This window comes from Lycium barbarum, chromosome 3 (assembly GCF_019175385.1).
Source record: "Lycium barbarum isolate Lr01 chromosome 3, ASM1917538v2, whole genome shotgun sequence".
Taxonomy (NCBI): Eukaryota; Viridiplantae; Streptophyta; class Magnoliopsida; order Solanales; family Solanaceae; genus Lycium; species Lycium barbarum.
In genome coordinates this window covers 43,482,852-43,493,931 of record NC_083339.1, presented here as the reverse complement: position 1 = coordinate 43,493,931, position 11,080 = coordinate 43,482,852, and the positions used below count along the sequence as shown (strand labels likewise).

The 11,080-nt window shown below is 45.4% G+C and overlaps 1 protein-coding gene across 1 annotated transcript; it reads right to left on the bottom strand.

The window, feature by feature from the left end:
• Nucleotides 1–1,082: 1,082 nt before the first annotated feature.
• LOC132631081 (uncharacterized) lies at nt 1,083–10,607 on the bottom strand. The gene is made up of 3 exons (XM_060346683.1): nt 9,487–10,607; nt 7,377–8,804; nt 1,083–1,435 (listed from the first exon to the last, which is right to left on the bottom strand). Exons 2-3 carry the CDS (start codon nt 8,800–8,802, stop codon nt 1,407–1,409), a joined length of 1,455 nt encoding a protein of 484 aa, XP_060202666.1. The 5' UTR covers nt 8,803–8,804; nt 9,487–10,607; the 3' UTR covers nt 1,083–1,406.
• Between the last annotated feature and the right edge of the window lie 473 nt (nt 10,608–11,080).

Here is an 11,080-nt window from a genome sequence, read left to right as displayed (position 1 = left end):
TCAAAGATAAAACGTGAATCAAATGTTAGAAACGTCATGATGTTTGTTTAATGGCTTTCTTCATCTTGTGATGGACTTGGAGGATTCTTCAAAGTGAATTAATCTCAGATTGGAAGTGATTCTTGTTGTTAAAGGTATGATTTACCATCTCTTGTTTGTGCTTGAGTTGAATTACACCCTACCTAGTTTGTTTGATAGAGAACTTATGGATTAAAGGGTGGAAGATCATTTTGGGTTGTGGTGATGTTTTGGACTGTTTTGGGATGATTCTCATAATATTGAATGCCTGTGAAACTTGAGGAACAGCTTGTGTATGTCGCTGTTGTTATGCTACATATTTTATGAAGAAGAGAAAGTTTAGAGAATTGTTAACTATTATTGTAAGATGAGTTTGTCGCTCAATATACCGTCTTTTAGTTTTCCTTTAGTTGATGAGAGTTCTATTGTTTTTTTGTTGTAGATATAGATGAGTTACGATTCAAGTTTTTTGTTGTATTCGATTAGGTCACGAGAGGTATGTAAAGGCTATACCAATTCTTTTACTAGCATGAATCCATAATAAGAAAGAGCGGAATAACCATATAAGAGAAGAGTATATCATAGAGTTTGTATGTTCATATTTTCTCACCTTACTCATGTTATAGTATGTCCTTATTGGGAACTCATAGTAGTTTCACACTTGAGAAATGTCGTAGATAGGATAGAGAAGTCATATATACGGTTACGCATTACTATATGCACAGAGATAGATAAAGATATACAGAGGTATACACCGAGCCTTGTAAGGTCGACAAATATACACCAAGCCCTATTTGTGTGGCCGGGCAGATTTACACCCAGCCCTATTTATGTGGCCTGCCAGATTTACACCTGTCACGACCCAGCCCCGTGGGCCGCGACTGGCGCCCTACTTGGGCACCCAGACCTGGTTACATATTCCAGTTACATACAAACGATTAGCCAAAGCCAGTAAGGCTACATAAACAGACTTGGACCATTTCCAGGAAAATTTCGGCAGAGTTTCCTCTGTTTTACGGACTACCCAGTATATCCTGCACGCAGAAAATACCAACAAAAGCCACTCAGGGCTAACAGGACAATATATATACATATATCAAACGCGGACTGGCCGCCTCGGCGTATAGAATCGCCTAATCAAAACATGCGGACTGGCCGCCTCAGTATATGAGAATCGCACAACGACATGTTCACATAACCATACCTAAGGACCATAACCCACAACCCTGTCCACAGACCTCTAACAGACCGACAGAATCATATGGCGGGACAGGGCCCCGCCGTACCCAAACAGCCAAATATACAAAATATATACAGCAACAGATGTCTATACCAGAAGTGGACTCCGGATCAAGTAGGAGTACTCCGAGATAGCAGAAAAGTGGAGCCTACAATGGGGGATCACCAATGTCTGTACCTGCGGGCATAAAACGCAGCCCCCCGCAGAAAAGGGGGTCAGTACGAAATATGTACTGAGTATGTAAAGCACGGAGTACAGAAATATGGATCAAAACTGATAGCAAACCAGACAGTAAAGTGGAGTATAAACCGGTACATCAAAATCAGTGTCAAAATCACATACATATACGTAATGCAAATGAAATCATGCAAACGTTACAGAACGTGGTCGCCACTCCGACGCAGGCGCCACACACAGCATAACACCAGAAGGTTTCAAATCTCCGTACATCCCCGAACACAAACATAATCATAGGTGAGCGTATTGCATCACGAGCCATATCACAGCATAACTCCAAACGGTCCTGGCCCTATGGCGAAGCCTCGGGAACCGTAGCACAGCATACGACCGAATTATCACAAAGCGCACGAATCAAAACCGGCCCGGGAACCGGTGAACGAAGTCATAACAAGGCACGAGCGGAGTCGTGAGCGGACAATGCAAATCATATTTCAAAATAGTCTTTCAAAACATGATAGTCTCATAAATTATTTCATAATACAAAATAATCGCATACTTAGTCAATATAAAGTTCCATTTCACGAAACATTTCCAAGGTAGTACGTATAGCTCAAAACGTAACTTAACATATCGTAACATTCAAAATACATCCCGTAGGAGGAAGTTCCAAAATCGAAAGTGCTATTCCAAACGTTATTCAAAAGGACAGCCCAATGAGACACATAGGGCGTCTCGGGGTTAGCGGGCCCACCTCGAGTCAAGTGAGGTGACGAACATATTTTTACGAACATTTATATGCCAGGGGTCATACATAATCATTACTAGGTTACCCGACCACATTTCGATAGGTTGGAGGCGAATGGTGGCATTCTAGCCAAAATAGAGCCCTTAGGCTTCAATTGAATTGAATGAATAGTAACTTTTCTGTGGATCGGGTTTCGAGGAACAAAAATGATCCGGAGGGTCTCATATTCGACTAACATACTAGGATATGCCAAATGAAGGAGTGGGAAGCTTTACATACCTCACAGACGTCGTAAGCCCTTCCAAAAGTCCAGTCCCGTTTCGTCAAAAATCTGCAAATGGTCAAAGTTACCAATTGAGATTCTTAGGCTTAAAATTTCCATTAACTTGATTTTTGTCTACCGAAATTTCGGCAGCATTTCCCCTATAAATCTAACACCCCCGAGACTTAGGTCGGCTCAAAATACACCAACTACAACAACCCAAACGTCACAGCAACGCAACTACAATTTAAAGCATTCTAGTTTCAAGATTCTACCTTAATACACAAGTCGACAATTTTCATTCAAATTTCACAATTTCTAAACTTATGTCTACATTATGGTATTCATTCACTCACTTAAAATTATTCAATCACATTCCAACTACAATCCAAGCCATACACCAAAAAATTGCTCCAAGACCCACAACTTCCCCATAACCATCGAAACTCACAACAAACGTTCTAACTTGTGTCATTTCATTCCGAATTCATTAATATCAACCATAAATCATATTTAAAGCCTTTAGCATCAAAGATATACAATGATATACACAGTTATACCGAAGGTATACACTTTCCGATAACGTCCAAAACCATTTCCCAACGCCACTTTAGTTCATCAATCGATTATTTATGACATAAAAGTCACGACGACGCATTAAGCAGACTAAGCAAGATCAATTCACATTTATTTCCTCTTCTTAAGGGCACACGGCCACCACACCAATCACACACACACACACGGCTTCATACACACCATCAAACAACGGAATTCTCGTCTATTACCAATCCTTAACACATTTATGTCAATTCCATAACATTAAAAGGGCCAAATTCTTACCTTTCCTTGAAATTTCAATTCGCCGCACACGTCGCTCTTTCGCCAAACCAATTATATCAAGTTGGAGAGCGTCTCGAACTTACTACGAATATGAGAGAAACAAGATTTTTAGATTAAACACAAGGCAAGAAAAAAAATTTGAAGGAGGGGAAAGGGGTTCGGCCGAGAGGGAGTATTATGATTTCTTGGAAATTTTGATCTTGTTTTCTAGAAAATCCCAAGCATTTGCATCATATATATCCACTTAATAGTCATGTGCATAGCACATGACATAAACTAATGGATTTGGGCTTTGCCATGGCCGGCCCTCACTTGATTTTTGGGCCTTGTTTTTGCATTGAATTATCTTGGGCCCAATTCTTAAAATGCCCCGTTTTGAAATTCCCGAAACTAATTTACGGAGTTCCAAATTTATCCTTGGCCCTTCCCGAGGTTTTAGCATTTAAAGATTCCACAACCAACATAGCCATATTCACAAAAAATTAAATTAGGTCCTTCTAACACCCGAGTCATAATTATTTCACGATTTTTAATTATACGAAAACGCGGGATATAACATTCTCCCCCCCTTAAGAACATTCGTCCCCGAATGTTAAACAATTCTTACGAAGGCTCACAAACATAACGGGAAAACCATCTTTATATAGCACAAATGGTCCATCCGTTCATTAATATAACAAATTCAAAAGTTTACATTACAAGAGGCGTAGGGAATAAATGGGGGTATTTCTTCTTCATCTCATCCTCCGCCTCCCAAGTCATCTCCTCCCGATTATTGTTGCGCCACAGGACTTTGACAGAAGGCACCTCCTTAGTGCGCAACCTCCTCACCTGACGATCCAGGATAGATACAGGCTGCTCGTCATAAGACAATTGCTCCGTCACCTGAAGATCATCTACTGGGAATATCCTGGAAGGATCACCAATACATTTCCGCAGCATAGACACATGAAATACCGGGTGTACGGCCTCCAAGTCGGATGGTAAGTCTAGCTCATAGGCGACCTCGCCTATCTTTCGAACAATCTGATACGGCCCAATGTACCGGGGGCTCAACTTACCCTTCCTACCGAACCTCATAACACCCTTCATGGGCGATACCTTCAGGAATACCCAGTCGCCAATCTGGAACTCTAACGGTCGACGTCGTCTATCTGCATAAGCTTTCTGTCGACTCTGAGCAGCCAATAGTCGTTCCCGAATAAGTTTTACCTTATCTACAGCTTCCTGGATCACATCAGGCCCAATCAGCTTAGTCTCGCCGACGTCAAACCAGCCAATGGGAGACCTGCATCTCCTGCCGTAGAGGGCCTCGTACGGAGCCATCTGAATACTGGAATGATAACTGTTATTATAAGCGAACTCAATAAGCGGCAAATGATCATCCCAGCTGCCCCTGAAATCAATAACGCAGGCCCGTAACATATCCTCGAGCGTCTGAATAGTGCGCTCGGCCTGCCCGTCGGACTGAGGGTGAAAAGCTGTACTAAGACTCACCTGAGTCCCTAGTCCCTCCTGAAATGACCTCCAGAAATTTGCTGTAAACTGGGCACCTCGGTCAGTAATAATAGATATAGGGACTCCGTGAAGTCTGACTATCTCTCTGATATATAATCTGGCATAGTCCTCAGCCGAATAAGTAGTCCGAACCGGGAGGAAATGGGCCGATTTCGTCAGCCTGTCAACAATAACCCAAATAGAATCATACCTGCGTGGAGTACGCGGTAACCCAACGACGAAATCCATATTAATCAACTCCCATTTCCAGGCTGGAATTTCCATCTCCTGTAACAATCCACCGGGCTTCTGATGCTCGATCTTAACTTGCTGGCAGTTCGGGCACTGACTAACAAACTCAGCAATATCTTTCTTCATGCCGTCCCACCAATACAAACACCTGAGGTCCCGATACATTTTAGTGGAACCAGGATGAACAGAATACCGTGCATTATGGGCCTCGCCCATAATCTGCCGCCGTAAGCCCGCAATGTCCGGTACACAGAATCTGCCGTCATATAATAATACTCCGTCAGGCGAGATCTCAAACTGAGTCTTGGCTCTATTAAGAGCCACATCTCTGTACTGAATCAAAAGAGGATCCTCAAATTGGCGCTGCTTTACCTCCTGAATAATAGATGACTCGGCAACTGGACGAACAGAAATCCCAGAATCTCCAGAATCTGCCAAACGAACTCCAAGGCTGGCCAGCTGATGAATATCACGAACCAAGTCTTTCTTACCAGACGGTACATCAGCCAAGCTGCCCATAGACTTGCGGCTAAGCGCATCTGCTACTACATTGGCTTTCCCCGGATGGTACAGAATATCAACGTCGTAATCCTTTAGTAGCTCCAACCATCTCCGCTGCCGTAAATTTAGCTCCTTCTGCTTAAAAATATACTGGAGACTCTTATGGTCCGTATAGATATCAACATGGACCCCATATAAATAATGCCGCCAAATCTTCAAAGCATGAATCACTGCGGCCAACTCAAGGTCATGAGTGGGATAGTTCCTCTCGTGCGGTCTGAGCTGCCGGGAAGCATAGGCTATGACTCGACCGTGCTGCATCAATACACAACCTACCCCAATACCAGAGGCGTCACAATAAACAACATACCCATCAGATCCCTCTGGAAGAGCCAAAACTGGAGCTGTAATCAATTTTTCTTTCAGCATCTGAAAGCTGCGCTCACAGGCATCTGTCCACTGGAACTTTGCTGCTTTCTGGGTGAGCCTCGTCAGTGGTGCTGCAATAGAAGAAAAATCCTCCACGAACCTGCGATAATACCCAGCCAATCCCAGAAAACTGCGCACCTCTGTCGGTGTAGTAGGCCTGGGCCAATTCTGTACAGCCTCTATCTTCTGCGTATCGACCCGAATACCATCTGCGCTGACAATATGGCCCAAGAATGCCACAGAAGTTAACCAGAATTCACATTTGGAGAATTTAGCGTATAACTGCTGTTGACGGAGAATACCAAGCACCGTCCTCAGATGATCTGAATGCTCCTCGGCTGATCGCGAGTAAATCAGAATGTCATCAACAAACACAATAACGAACATATCCAGAAAAGGCCGAAATACCCGATTCATCAGATCCATAAATACCGCTGGAGCATTAGTCAGCCCGAAAGACATAACTCTGAACTCATAATGCCCGTACCGGGTCCTGAAAGCAGTCTTCGGGATATCTGACTCCCGCACTCGCACCTGATGATAGCCTGAGCGCAAATCTATCTTTGAAAAATGTCTGGCTCCCTGCAACTGATCAAACAAATCATCGATCCGGGGAAGGGGATATTTATTCTTTATAGTCACCTTATTTAGCTGCCGGTAATCAATACACATCCGTAGTGACCCATCTTTCTTTCTGACAAACAATACCGGTGCTCCCCAGGGTGATGTGCTGGGTCTAATAAAGCCCTTATCCAGCAAATCTTTCAGCTGCTCTTTCAACTCCTTCAACTCGGCTGGTGCCATCCTGTACGGAGGAATAGATATAGGCTGCGTATCCGGCATCAACTCTATAGCGAAATCGATCTCCCGCTCAGGCGGAAGGCCAGGAAGCTCGTCAGGAAAAACATCTGGAAACTCACTGACGACCGGAACAGACTGAAGGGTAGGTACCTCAGCTGCAGTATCGTGCACACGAACCAAATGATAGATATACCCCTTCTGGATCATCTTCTTAGCCTTGAGGTATGAAATAAACTTACCCCTCGGCGATGCTGTAGATCCGAACCACTCTATAACTGGTTCCCCTGGAAACTGAAAACGGACTACCTTTTTCTGGCAGTCAACATTAGCATAACAGGAAGCTAACCAGTCCATACCCATAATAACATCAAACTCGAGCATGTCTAACTCTACCAAATCAGCCTTAGTGCTACGATCATATATAGTCACAGGACAATCCCTATAAACCTGCCTCGCTATAACATAATCCCCAACTGGCGTAGCTACCTCAAATGGCTCTATAGGCTCAGACACTACTCCAATTTTACTAGCTACGAGCGGGGAAATATATGATAAAGTAGAACCAGGGTCAATCAATGCATATACAGATCTGGAGAAAACCAGCAATGTACCTGTGACGACGTTTGGCGAAGCCTCCTGATCCTGGCGGCTGGCCAAAGCATATATGCGGTTCGAAGGACCGCTAGAACCTGCAACGCCACCGCGGCCTCGACCGCGTCCCGCCGATGTCGGCACACCTCGCCCTGCAGGGCGTGCAACAGATGGAGCAGATGATGAACCGGCGGCTGACCCTGTCGGCTGAGCCACACTACCGGAACCGCTGGCCAACGGACAATCTCTCATAAAATGGCCCTGACCGCCGCACGTAAAACAAGCTCCTGTAGCTCGATAACACTCTCCTGGATGAGACTTCCCGCAATGAGAACAACGGGGCCTAGGTGGTCTGGGCTGGCTGGGGCCTCTGGACACCTGTGGACCTGCCGCTCTGGAGCCCTGACCGGCCCCAGACGGTCCCGCACTATCAAATCTCCGACCGCCTGACTGAGTACTCTGGCCGGGTGGAGGTAGCTGTCTGCCTGACTGCCGCTGCTGAGGCTGTCCGCCTCGAGAATCCCCGGAATAACCTGCGAACCTAGCCCTCTTGGGCGGCCTCCTGTCACGATCTCTAGTGGACTGATCTGCTCGGTACCTGTCCTCCATCCCCTGAGCATACGCCTGTAATCTGGCGATATCCATATCTGTCCGTGATGCCATCGACATACAGGACTCAACTAAGTAACGGTCCAGCCCGATCACATATCGGTGCATCCGGTCAGCCATCTCTGCCACTATAGCCGGAGCATATCGGGCCAGTGAATCAAACTCCAGGTTATACTCACGAACACTCCGGCCCCTCTGTCGAATCTGCAAAAACCTGTCCACTCTCGCCCTCCGCAACTCTGGAGGCAAAAAGTGGCTGAGAAAAGCAGCCTCAAACTCGTCCCAAGTGGCTGGGGAAGCACCCCGGCCTCTAGCTAGCTCCCAAGACTCGTACCAGTGAGCAGCAACATCCCGTAGCCTGTGCGAAGCCAGCTCAACAGACTCGGTCTCTGAAGCCCTGACCAAATCTACTAAGCGTCGCATCCCCCTAATAAAGTCATGAGGGTCCTCGTCGGGCTTAGACCCGGAAAACTCTGGAGGGCCACATAATAAGAACTCCCGAACCCTCAGGCTGTCCCGCCTGCCATCATCATCATCCCTCCGGCCGTGTCTCTGAGCCTGTCCCGCTACCAGGGTAGTCAGTAACTGCACAGCCTCTGTCAATGTCCTGTCATCCGCCCCTGACTGAGGAGCTGGAGCTGCGGGCGCTGGAGTCGCTGGAGCTGCTGAGGGACCTGCTCCAGGCTCTGCCGGTGGTGTAATGGATCCCTCTGACTGAAGTGTAATACCGGGCATAGTCTGAGCTCGAGCTCGGGTAACGGTGACTCTCGGTGCCCGACTAGTCTCTGCCACTTTCGCCTTGCCCTTCTGGGCCGCCGTTGCCTTTTTCGGAGGCATCACTGCAAACATAACAACGAATTAGATCAGAATCACCCTAATAGCACAGCTCTATCGCACGATCTAAGATTTCGAATGAAAGCAACATCCTAAATGTCCTGTAGCCTCCCGTTTATAGATGTGGTGCACAACACACCGATAAACAAGACTCTACTAGACACGATCTGTGGACACTCCGAGGACAAACCGCTCTGATACCACTTTTGTCACGACCCAGCCCCGTGGGCCGCGACTGGCGCCCTACTTGGGCACCCAGACCTGGTTACATATTCCAGTTACATACAAACGATTAGCCAAAGCCAGTAAGGCTACATAAACAGACTTGGACCATTTCCAGGAAAATTTCGGCAGAGTTTCCTCTGTTTTACGGACTACCCAGTATATCCTGCACGCAGAAAATACCAACAAAAGCCACTCAGGGCTAACAGGACAATATATATACATATATCAAACGCGGACTGGCCGCCTCGGCGTATAGAATCGCCTAATCAAAACATGCGGACTGGCCGCCTCAGTATATGAGAATCGCACAACGACATGTTCACATAACCATACCTAAGGACCATAACCCACAACCCTGTCCACAGACCTCTAACAGACCGACAGAATCATATGGCGGGACAGGGCCCCGCCGTACCCAAACAGCCAAATATACAAAATATATACAGCAACAGATGTCTATACCAGAAGTGGACTCCGGATCAAGTAGGAGTACTCCGAGATAGCAGAAAAGTGGAGCCTACAATGGGGGATCACCAATGTCTGTACCTGCGGGCATAAAACGCAGCCCCCCGCAGAAAAGGGGGTCAGTACGAAATATGTACTGAGTATGTAAAGCACGGAGTACAGAAATATGGATCAAAACTGATAGCAAACCAGACAGTAAAGTGGAGTATAAACCGGTACATCAAAATCAGTGTCAAAATCACATACATATACGTAATGCAAATGAAATCATGCAAACGTTACAGAACGTGGTCGCCACTCCGACGCAGGCGCCACACACAGCATAACACCAGAAGGTTTCAAATCTCCGTACATCCCCGAACACAAACATAATCATAGGTGAGCGTATTGCATCACGAGCCATATCACAGCATAACTCCAAACGGTCCTGGCCCTATGGCGAAGCCTCGGGAACCGTAGCACAGCATACGACCGAATTATCACAAAGCGCACGAATCAAAACCGGCCCGGGAACCGGTGAACGAAGTCATAACAAGGCACGAGCGGAGTCGTGAGCGGACAATGCAAATCATATTTCAAAATAGTCTTTCAAAACATGATAGTCTCATAAATTATTTCATAATACAAAATAATCGCATACTTAGTCAATATAAAGTTCCATTTCACGAAACATTTCCAAGGTAGTACGTATAGCTCAAAACGTAACTTAACATATCGTAACATTCAAAATACATCCCGTAGGAGGAAGTTCCAAAATCGAAAGTGCTATTCCAAACGTTATTCAAAAGGACAGCCCAATGAGACACATAGGGCGTCTCGGGGTTAGCGGGCCCACCTCGAGTCAAGTGAGGTGACGAACATATTTTTACGAACATTTATATGCCAGGGGTCATACATAATCATTACTAGGTTACCCGACCACATTTCGATAGGTTGGAGGCGAATGGTGGCATTCTAGCCAAAATAGAGCCCTTAGGCTTCAATTGAATTGAATGAATAGTAACTTTTCTGTGGATCGGGTTTCGAGGAACAAAAATGATCCGGAGGGTCTCATATTCGACTAACATACTAGGATATGCCAAATGAAGGAGTGGGAAGCTTTACATACCTCACAGACGTCGTAAGCCCTTCCAAAAGTCCAGTCCCGTTTCGTCAAAAATCTGCAAATGGTCAAAGTTACCAATTGAGATTCTTAGGCTTAAAATTTCCATTAACTTGATTTTTGTCTACCGAAATTTCGGCAGCATTTCCCCTATAAATCTAACACCCCCGAGACTTAGGTCGGCTCAAAATACACCAACTACAACAACCCAAACGTCACAGCAACGCAACTACAATTTAAAGCATTCTAGTTTCAAGATTCTACCTTAATACACAAGTCGACAATTTTCATTCAAATTTCACAATTTCTAAACTTATGTCTACATTATGGTATTCATTCACTCACTTAAAATTATTCAATCACATTCCAACTACAATCCAAGCCATACACCAAAAAAATTGCTCCAAGACCCACAACTTCCCCATAACCATCGAAACTCACAACAAACGTTCTAACTTGTGTCATTTCATTCCGAATTCATTAATATCA